At 41.8% G+C, this 21,445-nt stretch overlaps 1 protein-coding gene across 1 annotated transcript in view; it reads right to left on the bottom strand.

Moving 5' to 3' along the window:
- Window positions 1-21,445, bottom strand: part of PITPNM3 (PITPNM family member 3) — a 791,724-nt gene that overhangs the window by 441,597 nt on the left and 328,682 nt on the right. Inside the window, exon 3 of the mRNA XM_077294388.1 lies at window positions 6,642-6,749. Within this exon, the coding sequence (XP_077150503.1) occupies window positions 6,642-6,749 (108 nt within the window). The remainder of the gene's footprint in view (window positions 1-6,641; window positions 6,750-21,445) is intronic.

Here is a 21,445-nt window from a genome sequence, read left to right as displayed (position 1 = left end):
GGGGCAGAAGTAAAGCCTAGTAGCAGTGTGACAGAAGTGGTGGAGCGGAGGTTACAGTGAAGGTCCAGGCAGTACGGGGATGCAGGTGGCTCATTATGTGGCAGCTCACTGCATGGGCTGATCCCCTCAAATCTGTTGCGAAATGGACGAGGGAACCCCTAGGTGCAGTGAGTCTGAACAGGGAGGATGTACTGAAGACCGTAGGAAGAAGTGCAGGGAAAGTGGGGAAAGAGGACTGTTTGGAACCCTATGCTGACATTGTATGTAATAAGGATTTGCTGCGAAGAGAAGAAAGTAAAGTTATGTGTTTAAAATTGAACTTGAACTCTGTTTCATTTTGTGCAGCAACACCAGCAGCAAAGCCTGACCCTGATGGTGCAGATGATGAGGCTGAAGGTGCGCAAAAAAGGGACATTGTTTGCATGTGGCGGAAGGCCAGGGCGTGTGTAAGCAGGAAGTCTCAGCAACAACGAAGGCCCTGGCCCTCCCTCACACTTGGTGTAGTTGGCAGGATCCCGCAGCCTTGCAAAACGGGGATGCCGTGAACAAAGGGGAAGCTGATACCCAGAAACTTGTTTAACGAATGTGACAAAAACCCTGGAGTTGACTGACACTGTACTGTCAAATTTAGTGGGAGGGATAATATTTTTGGGTTGTATTTCAGGTATTCGACTAGGCCCCTTACTTCCAGTTAAGAGAACACTTAATGCTTCAGAATACCAAGTCATTTTGAACAATTGTATGCTTTCAACTTTGTGACATGGCCCTTCTCTGCTCTAGTATTACTGTATCCTAGGTCACAAAGCAAGGTCCACAAAGGCTTAAGTTGAAGAGTTAGGTATTAAAGAACATTTCTATCCATCCACACACAGCTCTGACCTTAATCTCATCCAACACCTATGGAATGGACCAGGTCAAACTCCATATTAATGCCCATGGATTTAGAATTTGATGTCAGAAAGAGTAATGTGCATAAGAGTAATGTGTAGATGTGCCAATGTTTCAGATTATATAATGTAGGTAAGATGAAAATTTCAGGAGCAATATCATGTGTTGTAAACTTCATTATATTGCGCACTGCGGACAAATAACATCAAGATCTCTGGATATGGACTTGTGAATGATACATATATACATATACCCTGCTCACACACACACACACATATATATATATATATACTGCAGCTATGCATACACTTGCACGGCACACATACGTATATGTACACAGTGCATGCATTCACGGACAGTATATACACAGCCTGCTCATATACATACAGTATATACACAAACTACATAAACAGACTGTATATTTAAACACTGCACACATACATATAAGCACACACTGTGTATGAACATAGACAGCATATACATGCACTGCGTACATATATAGACACATATTATATATATATATATATATATATATATATATATATATATATATATATATATATTTATACACTGCTCAAAAAAATAAAGGGAACACTAAAATCAGCGATCAACGTAAATCACAACTAATATCCCACGGAGGTCTCGAGTTGGAATGCTGCTCAAAATCAAAGTGGAAAATGAAGTTACAGACTAATCCAACATCAGTGGAAATGCCTCAAGACAAGGAAATGATGCTCAGTAGTGTGTGTGGTCTCCACATGACTGTATGATCTCCCTACATCCCCTGGGCATGCTCCTGATGAGGCGGTGGATGGTCTCCTGAGTGATCTCTTCCCAGACCAGGACTATAGCATCCGCCAACTCCTGGACAGTCTGTGGTGCAACATGACGTTTGTGGATGGTGCGAGACATGATGTCCCAGATGTGTTCAATAGGATTCAGGTCTGAAGATTGGGCAGGCCAGTCCATAGTTTCAATACCTTCATCTTGCAGGAACTGCTGACACACTCCAGCCACAAGAGGTCTGGCATTGTCCTGCATTAGGAGGAACCCAGGGCCAACTGCACCAGCATATGGTCTCACATGCACATTTGTGGCCTGCTGCAGGTCATTTTGCAGGGCTCTGGCAGTGCTCCTCCTGTTCCTCCTTGCACAAAGGCTGAGGTAGCGGTCCTGCTGCTGGGTTGTTGCCCTCCTACAGCCCCCTCCACCTCTCCTGGTGTACTGGCCTGTCTCCTGGTAGCACCTCAAGCCTCTGGACACTACGCTGACAAACACAGCAAACCTTCTTTCCACAGCTCGCATTGATGTGCCATCCTGGATGAGCTGCACTACCTGAGCCACTTGTGTGGGTTGTAGACTCTGTCTCATGCTACCATGAGTGTGAAAGCACAACCAACATTCAAAGGTGACCAAAACATCAGAAAGAAAGCATTGGTACTGAGATGTGGTCAGTGGTCCCCACCTGCAGAACCACTCCTTTATTAAGTGTGTCTTGATAATTGCAACTAATATTCATTTGTTGTCTATTCCATTTGCACAACAGCATGTGAAATTAATTGTCAAACAGTGTTGCTTCCTAAGTGGACAGTTTTATTTCACAGAAGTTTGATCTACTTGGAGTTATGTTCTCTTGCTTAAGTGTTCCCTTTAATTTTTTGAGCAGTGTATATACATGTAAGGGGTCACAGAGATGGTTTTATCCCCTAAGTACGTCTACTCTACTTCAGTGTATGATTCTAAATGTACTATTATGCATGTATTTATTGTTGCCCTATGTGCTGCTGTACAATGTAATTGCTTTATTATAGGGAAAGTGCAGTGCCTTAGTCCACTGGATGGGGACATGGTAGCATTTAGCACTGTAAATAGTCAATGTAGGAGGGGCCAGCTGTGGATAATATAGGAATATTTCCTTGTTAGAGTTTAATGGGGCCAGGGATCTCAGACAGCTCATAAGGGCCAGAGAGCCCATGCAGTCCCAGAGGGCCTTAGTGCCAGGGGCAACATAGTGGGCCCCGTAACATTTTAAGCTAGAAGCCCAGACATCCAAAGTCAGGAGATCAGGAATTGCAGCAGCACAGGTGGCTCTATCATATGGCAGCTTACTACGTGGGCAGATGCACTTTTGTCTATCGCGAAGCAGACAGGGGAACCCCTATGAATAGTGAAGCTGGACAGGGAGGACGCTGCAATATTGGTCAAGGAATGTGCTGAAGGAAATGAGGGAGAGCACAGGAAAAGTGAAGGATGTAAACTGTGTGCGACCCTATGTTGATGCTGCAATAGACTTGGATGTGCTGAGAGAAGAAACCAGTAGAGTTATCTGTTTTAAGTTGAACTTTGACTCTATTTGTGCAACAACGCTAGCAACAGAACTTTGACCGCTCAGGTGGGACCCTGACAGTACAGAAGATGTAGCTGAAGGTACGCTGCAAAGGGGACATTGTGTTCATGTGGTGGGAGGCCAGGGCGTATGTAAACAGATATTCTCAGCCATGACTACGGCCCTGGCTCCCCTCACACTCACACACGCACTGCATAAATGGTTATATACAGTTCTCATAAGCACCACACACTCATGTTTGCACTTTACACATATATGCAGACACTTCACACATGTACAACAGTGTTCAAAATAATAGCAGTCCAATATCGCTAACCAGATTAATCACTGTTTTTGGTATAAATTATATTACCACATGTCAAACAATTTACCAGTTTGTGTAGTGATTCTAAGAAAACCAACAGACTCAGCATTCATGATCTGCATGGTTTCGAGTCTGTGTAATAGAATAATTAATTGAAAGGAGGTGTGTTCAAAATAATAGCAGTGTGGAGTTCATTTAGTGAGGTCAATCATTCTGTGAAGAAACAGGTGTGAATCAGGTGGCCCTTATTTAAGGGTGAAGCCAGGACATGTTGTACATACATTTCTCCTTGAAAGCCTGAGAAATATGGGTCATTCGAGACATTGTTCAGATGAACAGCGTACTTTGATTAACAAGTTTATTGGAGAGGGTAAAACTTATAAAGAAGTGCAGATAATGATCGTCTTTTCAGATAAAATGATCTCCAATACTTTAAAATGGAAAGCCAAACCAGAGGGACATGGAGGAAAACGGAAGACTACTATTCGAATGGATGGAAGAATAGCCAGAATGGCAAAGGCTCAGCCAGTGATCACCTCCAGGATAATCGGACTGTCTCAAGTTACCTCTGCGGACTGTGACTGTTAGAAGACTCCTGTGTGACGCTAATCTGTTAGTAACAAGTCCCTGCAAAGTCCCACTGTTAAAAAAAACACATGTACTGAAGCCAATACAATTTTCCAAAGAACACATCAACTGGCCTAAAAAGAAATGGAGAAACATTTTGTGGACTGCTGAAAGTAAAATTGTTCTTTTTGGTTCCAAGGGCCACAGACAGTTCATCAGATGACCCCCAAACTCAGCATTCAAGCCACAGTACACTCTGAAGATAGTGAAGCATGGATGTACAAGCATCATGATATGGTAATGTTTCTCATATTATGGTGCGAGACCTATTTATCGCATACCCACGGATCATGGACCAGTTTGCATACATTAAAATACTTGAAGAGGTCATGTTGCCTTACACTGAAGAGGATATGCCCTTTCAACAAGACAACGACCCTAAACACACCAGTAAATGAGTAAAATCTTAGTTCTAGCCCAACAAAATTGAGGTTATGGAGTGGCCAGCCCAATTCCCGGACCTTAATCTCATAGCACACTTGTGGGGTGACATAAAAAATGCCATTTCCGAGGCACAGCCAACAGATGCCCAAAAATTGTGGATTGTAGTCCAAGCATCCTGGGCTGGAATAAGTTGACAGGTGCCAGAAGTTGGGTGTCTCTATGCAACATAGATGTGAAGCAGTGCTAAACAACTGTGAGTAACAACTAAATATTAGGTTAGTGATTCACAGGAATGCTAAATCATCATAACAAAATAGCACATATTGTGATTTTGTAAAGACAAATGCAGACACTGCTATTTTTTAGAACAACCCAAAGTTCTTTTTTTATTTTCTGTAAAATAGTTAAAAATTAAGTACATTTCTCTTCATGTTTCAAATTAAAATACAGAGTGCAATGTTCCCAATGCTGGAAATATAAACTAGTATAAAGATTTTGTGATTAATTCATGTTTCTGAACACACTGCTATTATTTTGAACACTACTGTATATATACACTATATACACACAATTACTGTACACATACACTGACCAGATACAGGTACTGAAAATAAATAAAATGCCTCTTTTCTGGCATGTCTTCTTTGAGCAGTTAATTTCTGTTGCTGATAACATCTCTCTCCTCTCAGCCTTGCTTGTGGTGACACAGCGAGGGAGGGGCACAATCACTATTCTGGCAGGCTGCAGGAGTCAGATGTTGACTTCAGTGCTGTATGGGGTGAACAAGGGCAATCGACCAGGGCTTCTCCACAAAAAAAGAAGGTGGAAGGAGATAACGCAAGGGCAGCACTCCAGCTCACTGCCTGGTGAGTTATGGAGCACAGACACAGAGCTGTACGCTCGGATGAGCACTAGTGATGGGCAAACCCCCAGATGATCGAGATTAGTGGGTTCGCCAAGTTTTTTTGTAAAGTTCAAGTTCGGGGCCGTAGATGATGCGAACTTGCGTCCAAACTCTGAACTTGGACTTTACAGATATGGGATGGGGCGGGGTGCTATAAAAGAAAGAATACAATTAATAATAAACATAATAATTAGACTTACCTGTCCAGTGACGCACCTTCCTGTCCCGCTGTCTCCTGGCTGCATCTGCTTCCTTGGCCGCTCATTACCTTCTGGCGGTATTCACTGCACTCGGCAGTCTTCGGCTTTTTCCGGCAATGTTCTTGTGGTGTCACCACACGAATACTGCCAGAAAAAGCTGAAGACTGTCGAGTGCAGTGAATACTGCCGAAAGGTAATGAGCGGCCCCGGGAGCAGATGCGGCCAGGAGACAGCGGGATGGGAGGACGGGAGGACGCATCGCTGGACAGGTAAGTATATTTATAATGTTTATTATTAATTTTATTCTTTCTTTTACAGGCCCTGGACCCGAACTGGACCCGAACTGTAACATGGTTTTTCCATGGAAACCCGTGTTTGGGACCTTGTGACAGAACACTATATATTCGGTACGGTCCCGAAATTTACAGTTAGGGTTCGCCCATCCCTAATGAGCACGTCTGTCACAGTGTCACGGCGCAGACAGCAGACTGCTGCTCACTTTCTCTTGATGCTATTTATCATGGGAAAGTGACATAAGCAGAGCTGAGGAGCCTGGAAATTCCCCTGGAGGCGACTTCAGTTGTAGTCGGCTCATTTGAATCATTGACTCGTAAATGTTTTTACATTTGCATTTAATTTAAATAAAACACATTTTAGTTCTCGGTTCTCCTTAAGATCATTATGAGATGCATGTTTCCTTCACTTGTTTTAGCTCTGTATACATTAGGAATAGTTGTATTTTAGTCAACAAAACTAAATAGTCTGATTGCTCTCACAACGTATTCAATACTCTTTAGTGTTGATGAAGCATTGATCGTCTATGATTTGCAATCTGATGAAGTCTAATAAACACCCATGTACATAACCAGTGGATCCATACATAACTAAAACATCAGGCTAATAAAGCAAAGCATATATTTCTAACATTCATTTACATTATATTTTTTAAATGCTACAATTTTTAGGTTATATTAAAAGCAATCTTACCTGGACTTTCCTCCAATTTGCCAATTGTTTCAATCTGTTCAACTAAGTCATTGGAGTTCCATTGACTCATCCCGATAAGAATGGCACTTTTCCCTTCTACAATTTCCTCTGAAACAATGAAAAATTGTAATTAGGCATCTAAAACTTGGGATGCAGAGATCATAGCTGTAGAAAATACAATGGTGTATCTAGAAGTCAGTTACCCTACAGCAACAGCCACAACGGATACCTATACACCATTCCACATTAAATCCAGAAATATAACCAATAATCTGTGAGGTGGAAAACAAGAAAACATAAATTGGACATATGCCATGTCAATGGCACTGAATAGAATAATATAGTTAAAATCTAGTTACAAATTCACTAGATATGTATATTCATTAGTCAAAATGTTAATAAAAACATACTTTAAAAGACAAGGGGGACTAAGCAGCATGAGAGACTAGTAAGACAGGTGGCTCAGCGTCGGCTCCTCCCCTCCCACTGCTTTTGAGTGACAGGTCTTTCACTGCATGTGTGTGTATGGAGAAACTTGACAGCTGGTAGAAAGAAGTAACCAGGGACCGGCCTTTTTGACTAGTCACCCATGTGGCTCAGTCCCGGAAAGTTTTTAAAGTATGTTTTTCTCTGAAATGCCTCAATGTTTCAGCATCAAACATACATGGCTGAAATCATAAATCCAGTGTCTGATACATGCTGATTGTAGTTCAGGCAGCGTCAGGTTCCCCTTAACGAATACTTTGAACTATATTTTTATATACAGCTCTAAACTCCCATATATCTTTATAAGAACTGTATAAATGTCTTCAGTAGGTTCCCATAGTGGTGTATAGAAATAGAAAGTATGTAATAATATAGTTGTCTCAACCATCATGGCATATCACCCTCTGGAATCTACACCTGTATGAAGTACAAGGTCCTGTATTGTGTCCTTGTGTCCTTGTGAACAGAGAGTTGGCCGAACATTTAATTTCTGTGGAAATTCTTGATATAGCTGAGTATGCTTCAGATGGGCCTGATCTTGAGATATGTGTAGATACCAGAACCACATGTTTTGGGCACAATATTGACATACTTGTAGATACCAGAACCATATGTTTTGGGCCCAATCTTGAGATAGGTGTAGATACCATAACCACATGTTTTGGGCCCAATCTTGAGATAGGTGTAGATACCATAACCACATGTTTTGGGCCCAATCTTGAGATAGGTGTAGATACCATAACCACATGTTTTGGGCCCAATCTTGAGATAGGTGTAGATACCAGAACCATGTTTTGGGCCTGATCTTGAGATAGGTTGTAGGTACCAGAACCACATGTTTTGAGCCCAATCCTGAGATAGGTGTAAATACCAGGCCCACATGTTTTGGGCCTGATCTTGAGATAGGTAGGTGTAGATACCAGACCAACATGTTTTAGACATTTATGGCATTGTATATCCCACAATAGTTTGAGATTGGAATTCCCATTTAACTCTATGGCTGTGTAAAAGGTAACAGATAATTCAAGATGTGGAAAATTATGCTCTGTTTCTCATAAAGATATAGCATGAAAATATTAGATGTTTGTGAGCTAAGAAACTAAAGAAATGATAAAGACTATGGACATGTGGCCTGAGGAAGACATTAGACCAGCGTTAAAATGCTTTACACTGTATCTTTGGACAATAACTAAAACTGTTGGATGAAATTCTGAACTATTTACTTAATTCTCCAATACTTTATCATCGTCTATAATTTTGTTGTAACTTTCATGGACACCTTTGATATGGCAATTTTTTTTTTACATGCTAGTGGTTATCTTTCAGTAAGAACTTCTACTATATTTCAGTCTGCAATCTTCATTCCTTCATTGAGTTTCAAAACCCCTTATATGCAGTTCACATCCTGGGCTAAGATTCAGATTTTTCTTTTGTAGGAGTGTCTTTCAAAGTAATATAGGCTTGTTTTGAGGTCTGTGTGCACTCATTGTGTTATTGTCTTCATTAGATAAAAAATCAGCACAGCTTCTATCCTGTACCTATTTCCTCTTCTTTTCCTCCTTTTCTATGGTCGTTTTTTCTGGCCGGATTTGAAGCACTAAGTTAGATAAAAGACTTACAGACACTATGCAGCAGCAATATGGTAGAAAATATTTCATGAAGATCAGATTAAGAAAGTTGCTCAATTTTGTGTTTAGGAAACAAACAATATTAAAAACGCCCTGTCAAGGTGTACATATCCTTTAGTATTCACAAGCCAAAATTAGAATAAAAAGCCAATGAAAATAATCTACCAGCTGCAATCGCCGGGTTGTTGTTGGTGATACCTAGCAAGGAACTGTTTAAACAGGAAATTCATTAGATTTACCTTAATTTGATACTGGGTTTACACGTCTAATAGGAAAATAGATTATAATATGCTGCTTTTTATTATTGCAACATTTTCAATAAGATTTTAACCATTTTTTTTTACATTGCAAATAAAGCAGATTTTTATCAGCTGTGAAATCCACACTAAACTTTTTTTTCAACTACTTGCAGACCATATAATGACTTAATAAGTCATGTGGTCCACATATTACCATGGCAATTGAAACGTTATAGATTTTTTGGATTTACTACAATTGCTCTTTCATCCAGGAGCTTCCATGCGCCAGACTCAAGAATCATGCCAATCAAACCTTCCCGACACACAAGCTGCCAGACTGGCGAGCTGTGTCCCTTTTGTTCTTTTTTATTTTAGAAAAAGAAAGCCACTACCAGTCCAAATCTCAGTTTCTAGCCATTATTTATCAAAAAAAAATTATAGTATATACAAAATTAATTGGAGCCGCATATTCATCACTGTAATAAGCGGCACCACGTGACCGCTCATACAGGAAAAGCTGCAGCGCTGAGAGGAAGCATCGAGGGAGCCGGGTGAGTATTTTATTTCCAGCGGGGGGGCGCACAGGGGGTGGGAGGGGGGTGGTGACAAGGATCTTTATTTTAAACACAAACATTTAAAAAAAAAAATGATTTTTCATTCCTTCTCTCCAGCGAACGCTGCTGGAGAAAAGAAATGAATGGCGGCTTCAGCACCACAAGCTGGGGGGACAGCGCTTACTGTAGCGCTGTCTCCTACAAGGCACACGGACGGCACACAGACAGCATCCGTGTGCGGTACGTGTTTTACATGGACCCATTGACTTTAATGGGTCCGTGTGATCCGTGTGCTCCCACGAACACTGACATGTCTCCGTGTTTTTCAAACGGACACACGGTCCGTGAAAACACGCTGACATGTGCAGAGACACATTGATTTTAATGTGTCTACGTGAGTCAGTGTCTCCGGTACGTGAGAAAACTGTCACCACACGTACCGGAGCCACTGACATGTAAAACCGGCCTAAGATGTGGAGAATCCACAGTGGATATATCAGGTGTGGATGTACCGTAAAAAGATCACTCAGGTCTAATTTTTCCTGTTTGAAAAAAAAATATACAAACAAAACAAATCAAAAATCAGTCAATAATATATCTGCTACAAACTAATTCACAGTACAAATTGTCGACATGGATTTCGGCTGATAATCCAAACCCAAATTCCACGTAAAAAGTGCCCAAAATCCAAATCAAAACTGTAAACGTAATCCTATGTTATTTATCAGGAAACTGAATGTTGCCGTTCATAACTGACATTAAATCTGGCTAATCCATGGGCACACCCTCAGTAGTCCAATTTTATTTTTTCCAAAATGTAGATTTCAAATGAGGGCTGTAGCTCATTAAAGGGGATGTCTGGACTTCTGGTGAAAGTCTGCCGTCATTTTATATTATTGCAGACTTCTGAATCCTGACAGCGCACGGTGTCAGGATTCTCTTATTTTGACAGAAAAAGCAAGCGGTCACGTGACTGCATGTACGCAATTTTCATACTTTTGGCCATATTCCAAGTAGCAATGCTTGGCCTCCGTCAATTTACTTGTATTGAGCGAGGTCGAGCACGTCTGGTCGCAAGTGACTGCATGAATGCAAACTTCATACTTGCAATCACGTAACCGCCAGGTCTAACTGGCAACACTGGAGAATCCAGAAAGCGTGCAGTGTGCATGCTGAAAGGACAGGCGTAGATGATTATTAACTCTACATCCGAGAAAATCAGTCTGATTACACTAATTAAACTCTGATCAGAGTTGATCAGAGTGTGATCCAATTGTCTCAGAGGTGGAGAGAAAAAAAAAAAGTTTTCCTGACTTCTCTATACTGTCTCTCTGTGAAAATTTGACTGCACTCGGACATCATCCAAGAGCGGTTCGATATTTTCCATGGACCCAAGGGTGAATGGGTGATTGACATCTGATTCTTGGAGGTAAATCATGTATGCTGCAATTTTTGTCCTCAGATATCTTGGTCTAAGGAAAAATTGGACATGTGCACTGCCCTATATATTCACATGGGTACAAATGTTATCCGTTAAAACCACGGATGAAACTCATCCGATTTTTACAGTTGTCTGCATGAGCCCTCAGAATTCAGAAGAAGACTGGACAGCCCTTTTTAAAATCATTGAGTGGTAGATTTCATGTAGATTTCAGCATAAAATACGGATAGATTTTGTGCTGTAGTCTGGGGGAAATTCCACCATATGAACCTATCCTCAATACATTTATTTAGGTAATTTATAAGAACTTTAGGACATGTGGCTACGAGAAGCTTTTGATGAGTTTTTGATGTTGCAGATTTTGGCAGCATTTCCGCACCTATTATGCAAATTAGCTTACTTGCATTGTTTTTATTGTGTTTTTGAGTGTGTTTCATGCACAAAATTTCCAACATTAAAAACTCACCAAAACAAGAGCGTAGCCTAAGGCTACATTCACACAATGAGCTTTTTGGTGAGGTTTTGATGCTGCAAATTTTCTACAGCCTTTCTACACCGATTATGTAAAATAAGTTAATTAAATTTTTTCAAAAATACACATCATCAAAAACTCACCAAGAAAGCATTGCGGGAACGTAGGCGTTTTCCATGCCTCAAAAAACACAGCGTCAAGAACTCAACAAAAACTAATTGTGAACACATGGCCTTAGAATCAAATATTGAGATAAATGATGCGCAGCCGGAAAGTGTTTTTCTGCCAATGGTCAAATTTTATAAGCATTTCCTTTTACATTGAAGCATTTTTTTTTCTGCCAAATCCTATATTTGCAACACTGCATCTAGAAATAATTTTTTGTGCTCAGAACCACAAAGAGCCCATCGAAAGTAATTTTCTGTCAGGTCTATTTTAGTACCCAGCTTGTTTGCAAACATTGTTTCTTCCATTAACCTTTTCAATGGAGTGGTTTGATTCCCCATCATACACAACAAAGGAAATGAAACATGAGGGTGTAAATCAAATGTTAAACTTGCCAAGTGTTGGTATATTTTTGCAGATAGATGAGTTAGTATGGCACCGCGGCATCGTAGTGAGCGCCAGGCAGAAAGAGCAGCACGGTGAATGGATGGACACACTACTATTGTCAAAGTCTACGAGTTGCCATAGTTACATTTCAAAGCCTTGCAGCAAATACCCATGTGGAGAGAGGCAGCTTTGGTTCTAAAGAATACGGTCAAGACTAAATCCAATAATAGCAGCTCATTATAAGGACAATAATGGACAGGTTTCACAGTGGTTTTCCCTAAAGCCTTCCACTCTACAGACAAGGAGGCCAATGATATTAATCTGTAAATGATACACTGCAGTATATAGGTTATCCATTCTGGAAGCCATGATGCCTCTTGTGAATCTACAGATTTTATTGACCTCTAAATCTTGATAATTGCGAGACCTAGTCCCACAAGATGTTTAGAATATGAGCAAACGCGACACGATATACAAACATAATCCGATATTCAATATGCCAATGCTGTAGATAGACATGGACCGCACATAAAAAATCACACGTTGACCTAATGCCGCTAGGCAAAAATTTACAAAACTGAACACGAAGTTCTTAGTTAGTGAAGTGGTGTTCTTCAGTGAGATAACTGTCTCAGATGAAGAAGGAAACAGAGGTTTCCGAAACGCGTTGGAGGTTTTATGGTCCTTGCCGCACCTCGTAGCTACCAAAGCCTGGCGGTGTCACGTGCCTCCTGACATCACACAGGTCCTGCACCAATACCAGTGCAACGGGGCTGAGCAGCGTGACTGGCCCTCCGCTGAAGCTTCATCGTGGACTACCAGAAGGATTTCTGCAGGAGTAGATGTCACCAGCCGGGACAGCGCTTCCATCGATTTGCCCTGCATCTGAGACAGTTATCTCACTGAAGAACGCCACTCCACTGTAAGTACGGGAGAGCTCATTGACTCTGCGGATGGGCTCCCCTCCTCATGATCTACAAGGTACTGTTCCCAGGGGAAAAGTTTATCTCTGTGTGACTAACTTGGGACTTTAAGGATGATATCCCACTGCTGACTGGGGAATGCTGCCTATTTAACTGACATTTATTCAGTCATACCCAAGTGATGGGTATTCCAATATGGCACCCACTGGTGGTACAAGGCCCTTGCGCAGTACCACGAGTGGGTCATCGCCAGACCCCCCGCTGCTGGGACACCGCGCACACCTCACACTGTGCACACACCTCACACTGCGCTCACACCGCACACACCTCACACCGCACACATCACACCATGCACACACCTCACACCACGCACACACCTCACACACACCTCACACCATGTGCACACCTCACACCGCACACACACCTCACATTGTGCACCTTGCTGCCCAGAACACTCTGCTATCATTACGTCACAATGCACACGTGACCACAGGGAAAAAAATTCTGAGCGAAAAACAACAACTTCCGACAATCCTAGTGGCAGCCATGTTGGCGGGATAGAGTGCGGATTGTCGATCACATGGATGAGAGCAGGCACGGCAGATGGATCCCAGAGCTGCTGCTCTTCGCACTGCTGATTTTAGGGCTCCAGAGTGTGGAGGTGCAAGGAGCGGAGAGCAGCAGAGATGGTGAGAGGCGGGGCTTCAGAGCGAGGCGGTGCTCCTGGAATCACCGGCTGTAACAGGGCGCGTCCTCTGTGGAGAGGTGAAAATACTGTATACTATGTATATATATAATACAAGGGATAGCGGTATATATATATATATATATATATATATATATATATAATACAGGGGATAGCGGTGTGTATATCTTATTTATATAATTGCTGATAGTTGGGTGACCACACAGGTGGGGGGTAAGAGATTCTCAATGCTGCAAAGCCTGCCCCTATCGCGACATTACCGCCTATCGTTAGAGCGCAAATTCCTTTTATTACTATATTTTGATTTTTACTGACAGTTTTCGGGCTATTGTCTTGTATTTGCTGCTGAAACTCTTGTGCGCTCTAGCGCCACTTTATTATTTATTGTACTACCATTTCTCTACCTCCCTTTTTAGTTAGTTTTTTCTTCCTTCTTCATTATTTTTAATGCATTATGTCTCATCATCTCTGCTGCCGTCTTGTAGATATTTTTGCTTTATTTGACATTTTTATCTCATTTGTTTACATTGTAGAATCCCTTTCCTTACAGAATGTGATATGTAATTGTCATTATTTAACCCTTTTCTGGGGAAACTATTAACAAATAATTACATTTTATTCATATGAGCCAGCACAATCATGTGCAACATGCTCAGGTTGGCTCTCCGGACCTCTAATCTCTTACTTTGCCTACATTGATTAAATTATGTATTTTCTGATGTACTGAAAAGGGTTAATTTAGTAATGTAATAATTTAATTCAGCTACTTGTTTGCTGATCAGAGGTTGTCTAATAACCTGTTTACACAGGATGACCACAATTCAGATCTACACTGAACCTTCTGTAATAGATCATTCAGCTGCGCATAGGTTGTTGTTTTTCTCTGCAGAACAGGTCCTGTTTACACAGGATGATGAACTGCTGAGAATGAGTCCTTTGCACAGGCCAAAAGATCATTTCTTCTGATGATTTAAGGTATTGGTTCATTCATTGTTTAGACCACAATTATCGTATGCAAGTGTTCCTAGGAAAATAGATAATCGTTCATGATAATTGTGCATTGTTAATAATTGTTATAATTGCAGCATTGATTTCGTTTTTCAGAAGGCAGATAACAGGCACTGCCAGTCACCAGAGTGCACTCCTAACTAGTTACCTTAGCATATGTGCACTACAGAGATATTTGGTTGAAAGATATATGCTCATTTTAGCTTCCGCCCAGAGACATCAGGGGACTAGGACAGGGCTATAAAAGTTAAGGGTTAGTCCAAGTAAGGCCCCTTCACATGTCCGTGTTTGCAGTATGTGTGGATCCGCTTTTTTCACTGATGTCGCTCGTAAACATTTCTATTCTTAAAAGCATTCTTACTTTGCAACATTTTTTTTCAAACTTGCCTGAAACTTTACACAACTGTATATTTTTTTTTATTGTTTGTATTTTTCATTACCACTTCAGAAAGCTGTATTATGATGCAGCCATTATATGTGAATCCATTCTTCTTGCATCATCAAATCCATGATCAAACACCCAGTGAAGTTTTTCATTTCAAGTTTTGGTTGTTTTTGTTATAAAAGATGATCATAAGCTGATATTTATATTACAGCAAAGATGTGCTGGTACGTCTATTAGATGATAAAGAATATTCTCCCTCGAGTGGCTGCTACAACTTTTCATGGCTCTGCTTCCATCTATTGTATTTTCCTAGTCTAGCCACTATTAGTGCACCAGTACAAGGCCACTTTCTACACTCTTTCAGCACTCGCTACTAGAGAACAAACTTGTTTATGTGGCGCACCAGGGTCCTGGCCGTCGCAGTGGTATTGTTTTCCTCTCGGGGAGAGTGATGCTACGTTTGGAGGCAAAGAAGGATAACTGCATCCAGGTATCACAAACATGCAACACATTTCACACTCCAGACCACCAGGGGGAGCTCCTGCTCCTATTTATTAGGTCACTCCCCATATATATATATATATAACTGTTAGTCTGTAGGGAAAGTTAGTCAGTTCCAGACAGGAGTCAGTTCCTGGCAGAGCTCCAGACAGGAGTTCTGTTAGTTCCAGACCAGAGTTTGAGGAGGACAGAAGGTTAAAGGAGCTGTGCATGCCCTCAGAGCTGCAGCTCCCAGAAAGAGACATTGAAAAGCAGAACAGTATTGCAGCAAGTGTGAAGGAAGTCGAAGCAAAGGAGAGGATACCAGAAGGGGACCAGCCCCGCGCAAGCTGTCTCCTTCTAAGGCGCAACATCCCAGTAGCCGGAACACCGAGGGAGTAAGGACCTCTACGCCTTATTTCAGAGATTGGCAGGACAGCTAATTGCAGGTTACCTGTCCGCACCTGCACCCAGGAGGCACGGTGACACCTACAGAGCCGGGTTACCTAAAAGACCCTATAAACAGGCTCAAGTCACCAGTCACATGGGTTTTGTCCTATCCTATATGGGGGACAGAGAGAGCGAAACACCACATCTGTGAGACCCTTATGTGAAGCCATAGGCAGTAAGGGACTACACCACCACAGCGCAAGGGAAGGCTACTGATTTCCACCTGGACAAGGGAACTCTGGACTTGCCTCCAAACTGGCTGGACTCTGCCTGCCCTGTGATCTGGTGCCCTGGACTGTGGATGCTGAAGTCTTCAGTAAAAGGTAAAGAGCCTGCAACCTTTCATCCTCGTTCTTCTTTGCACCTCTCACCATACCACCATCAACACGCCGGGAAGCCCTGGGGACATACTTCACCTGTGGGAAGGTATACCATCTAGCTGCCATAACATCACCCCAGCGGACCCCTTAAAGCAGCGTCGGTCACCCTGACCGAATACCACAGGTGGAGTCATGAACATAAACTCTATCCCTTTAAAGACTTTTCCCTTTTATACGGACGTCCCAGGGCCATGGACCAGGTCAGCCACCATGACATCCCCCTGTGAACTGCAGGACCCGGTACCGAGTACCCCGCTGCCCTGACGGGGCGCTCCATTTATGCCATGCATAATAATGTTTCGATTCATCAAAGGTTCGATTCCAGAATTCTAGCATAAACACTTTTGAAAGCCATAAAATGTAGGTGTAATTTCGCGACTTTTGGCATTAGCTTTGCCGAAACAAGAATCCAGTATCTGACTGTAGTGATATTAGTATAGTCCAAGAGTGATTCTCATGCACCACTGGTGGCTCCGTGCTGACTCGGTTAGACCCCACACAAGGTCCAAAGCCATAGAAAATCCAAAATTTTGAGACACCAGAGAAAATAAGGATAAAACATAACCTTTATGCCATCGTTAAAAATCACATAGTGAAATACAATTGTCATGACTCAAACCCAGCAGCTCTTGTACACCAGGAAGCAGCTCTTTCCTTTGAGCTATTCAACTAGCGGGACAGTTCTGTGCTAACCCAGATACTTGTATCTGTGTTGTTTTTGATCATCTCCACCCTGAGTTCCTGAATGGCTCCACCCTGATTAACCACCATATTTAAACCTGGCATTGCACTCCCTTCCTTGCAAGATTATTGAGCTACCAACCTCTAGTCAAGCTTCCTTTCACCTGCTCCTTCACTCTAAGATTATACTGCTGCTTCCATGTATTGACCCCTTTCTTATCCCTGACAATGCTACATGCTGTTCCTTTAAACTACATTGCTCTACTGTGTACTGACTCCTTGGCTATCCCTGACTACTCTACCTGCCGATGCTGCCCCTAGTGGTTGCAACGCCACTATTCCAATCAAGGTCAGTTCATAAAAACAATTGAGGTAAATGAGTGAAGCAATGTTTTGGCCCAAAACGGCCCAAAAGTTCAATAAAAATGTTACATGTGTTAGCATTTGAAGTCCTAGTTTTAACTTTTTCTCAGTGCCTCACTTTGTCATGCTTGCATGGCCAGTTTTCGATAAAATGATGCCACGTGAGCTCTGCAGCCAATCAGGGGCCGGTTCAAACTTACTTCCTTCAAAAAAAACTAAGGGAAGTCAGCGATGCTATTGCTACTTTCTCATGCCCTCCAGATGTCACTTACGACGAGGAAGTGAAAGTGAAGAGGCAGCTGATTTTTATGCTATGGGAGCCCTGCAGCCAATGTCAAGCACTGTTGTCACAGAAATGGCACTGTAGGTGTATAAAAGCGGTTTTAATTTTATACAGTATGTATCAATTGAAAATGGGGTTCCCAAGTAATGGACAACCTCTTTAAAGAGCTTCAAATGGAAGCTGTGGCCTGAAATGGACAACTTATTATTTTTTGTCTGCTGTTTAGGAACAACAGATATTTTGTAAGTGTTGGTGGTTTATTATAATCTATCAGACACAGAAAAGGATCCAGCGACGGCTTGGAACAGCTAAACAATAACTGTTATTTTATGATTATATTTTATGATTATCTTGCTATACTTTACATATTTTTACATTTATATATTGTATATTCTATATTTTATAACACTTAAGTTGATTATTTTTTGAATTTTTTTTAGTGTGAGTTTTTGGTTTTAATTGCTGCATTTCTGATAGCTGACTGCTGGTATATATAAAGGGTTAATTGACATTAATGAATGCTTCCATCTTATTGGTCACTACCCCTATTTAATGTGTCACTTCCTCCACTGTCTGTAAATCCACCTGAGGAAGGCAACGGTCCCCTGCCGAAACACATAGCGGTCTAATAATTGGTTGTTCACCACTAACTCATTGCAGTGTGCTCTATAGCCATAATGCTCCTTAAATTGACCACATACATTTTTTCCAAAAAAAGTCGATATTCCCCTTGAGGGATTTTGGCTGGAGTAGCTTGGGGCCATAGAGAGTATCTCCAGGCAATAGGACCTGAAGTGACGTCACATCCTGTGAAGTGGTATCACGTGACCAGATCTTGTGCCCACGTGACCAGACCAGGAAGCACAGGAGCGGTCCCAGAGTTACACAGCAGGAGTGCATGGAGACGCCCACCCAAGATTGGGCAGGGGTACACAACCCGGGTGAGAGGCTAATCCCCCCACCTCTTATTGTAATATCCCCATCGAACCACCAGGTGCTTTTCATGCTGCGCTCTTCCATGTTAATTGTCTTACATAAAAACAATGAAGGGCAAACGTTGTTGGGCATTGTACACACTTGGGTAGATCAACGCGTTTCGACAAAAATCTTCCTCATGATCATTAATGCGTTGATCTACCCGCAGCCATTGTTGGATCCTTTTCTTCTTTTTGTCTGATCCATTTGTGTCTGCTCAAAACGGATCCGTGTGTGGTATTGGCTGGCAGCCGGGAGTCTGTGCACAGATCGTGGTAAGCTGACTATGTCTGCTGTGCTTATATGGTTACTATGCCTTATTCACATTCTCATATTATACTTTGCGCCACTCTTGGCTGACAGTCAGCTTCAGGGATGAGAACACCACTGATCTCCAAGTGAGTGTCTATCTCATGTGTATTTCCAGATTGCAGAATGTTCTTGCATATTGTAATGACATTGCAATAATGACCCTGAATTCAGTTTACAACAATGATCCCTACCCTGGTATTTAATCATCATCATGCCACCCAGGGATGCTCCTTGTCCAGCAAAATGTCAGCAGAGTTCTTTATTATTTCATGTCAACTAGTGATACATCTAATACACTTGTGATTACCGGTATATGTCATTTAATGTCACACATTATATGAAGAAATGTCAATAGTTCTTAAGAAAAAAAAAGACTCCTTAACAAAATTGTATCATTATGCAAATACAATCTCGTTAAAGGGTAGTTAGTTATCAATATATGTGCAAGTAACTGTATTGAATTTTAAATGAGCCACAATCATTTTTTTGTGCTGAAATACATGTGCTGTAAGAATTAAGAGCTGCCGAGTAACAAGCTCTCAAGACAGAGACATAAGGAAGGAGAACTACCGTAAATGACTTTAGAGGTAAAATGTAAAATACATGCATTACTTTAATACCTGAAAAAGATGAAGAAAAAAAACAGGTTAGATGCATCCACAGGGTAGGGAATAACCTGTTTGATCGCGGAACCCCAATGTTCCAGAGAATGTGGCTTTGGAGACCCTTTCTGAATGGGGTGGTGGTTGAGCATGCACTCCTCTGATCCATTCATTTTTAAAGGAATGCCGTAAATAGCTGAGAATTGCTCTGGCCCAGTCTTCACATTCTCAATAAGAATAAATTGAGAGGAGGAGCCCATGCTTTCCCACAGCTCCATTCAGACAGGGCTCATGAGTGAGTGGAAACCCAGTTATCATGGATAGGGGACAAGTTTCAAACTTGGTATAACACCTTTAATAGTTACTCTGTTTTGCACTTGTGACCACTAACTTTTCGTCTTTCTTGGTGTCACAACGCTGTTGTCGGGTATCCCGGGACCAGTGGCTCCTTTACTGTCCCTAACGCTAGAGGCACCCTAGCTCGCCCTGTTCCCCGGATTACTTCTGATGATGAAGACACCAGGGTCATGTACGTTGCCTTAGCTCCTGAATCTGCCCTCAGTCTGAACCCTTTCCCCGCCCAGGAAAGAAGGGAGTAGTAGTGTACCATAATACACCAACCTGACTAACAAAGTAATACGAACAGGGATAAAGGAAAATACCAATCATAAAAATATACACACATAAACAACAGAGGTAAACACCGGGGAGTGGAGGATGGGGTTAAACCAAAGTAGGAGAAGAGAGGGAATTATCACACACTCAAAACCTAGCAACAGTCACTAAACTCCTCCAATAACAACCTACAGCCATGCAGCATAAGATAGCTCTGATAATGAGTGCTAGCCAGGAACCATGTATGTAGGAGATAGGCATGGCTAATAGTGCACAGCTGAGAGCTTTTGTTCACAAATTGCCAAAGGCAAATAAACCTTAACCTAAATTAACTTTTAACCCCTTAGTGACAGGGTCAATTTTGTACTTAATGACCAAGCCAATTTTTTCAATTCTGACCACTATCACTTTATGTGGTTATAACTCTGAAACACTTTAACAAATCACTATGATTTTGAGACTATTTTTTTCAAGACATATTGTACTTCAAGATAGTGGTCAAATTTATTTGATATGACTTGTGTTTATTTGTATAAATAATGGAAATTTTGACAAAAATGTTGAAAATTTTGCAATTTTGAAACTTTGAATTTTTATGCCCTTAAATCAGAGATATACAGTACAGACCAAAAGTTTGGACACACCTTCTCATTTAAAGATTTTTCTGTATTTTCATGACTATGAAAATTGTACATTCACACTGAAGGCATCAAAACTATGAATTAACACATGTGGAATTATATACTTAACAAAAAAGTGTGAAACAACTGAAAATATGTTTTGTATTCTAGGTTCTTCAAAGTAGCCACCTTTTGCTTTGATGACTGTGGAGCGCCCCCAAGGTCTATGGGATACTCGGTACCGGGCCCTTCGGTTCTCAAGGGGGATGTCACGGTGGCTGACCCGGTCCGTGGCCCTCGGGAGGTCTGTTGTAAATGAGGGAAAGGTCTTTAAAGGGAAAATGTTCGTGATGCCACCTGTGGTATTCGGTCAGGGTGACAGACGCTGCTTAGGGGTCCGCTGGGGTGATGTTATGGCAGCTACATGGTATACCTTCCCACAGGTGAAGTATATCCCCAGGGCTTCCCATGGTGTAGATGGTGGATGGTGTGAGGCGCAGTGAAGAACGAGGACACAAGGTTGCAGTCTCTTTACCTTTTTGCTGAAGGCTTCAGCGTCCACAGTCCAGAGCACTAGATCACGGGGCAGGCAGAGTCCGGCTGGTCTGAAGGCAAATCCAGAGTCCCCTAATTCAGGTGGAAATCAGTA

This window comes from Ranitomeya variabilis, chromosome 3 (genome assembly GCF_051348905.1).
Source record: "Ranitomeya variabilis isolate aRanVar5 chromosome 3, aRanVar5.hap1, whole genome shotgun sequence".
Lineage (NCBI taxonomy): Eukaryota > Metazoa > Chordata > Amphibia > Anura > Dendrobatidae > Ranitomeya > Ranitomeya variabilis.
The sequence above is the reverse complement of the archived record's forward strand: the minus strand, read 5'-3'. Positions and strand labels throughout refer to the sequence as shown.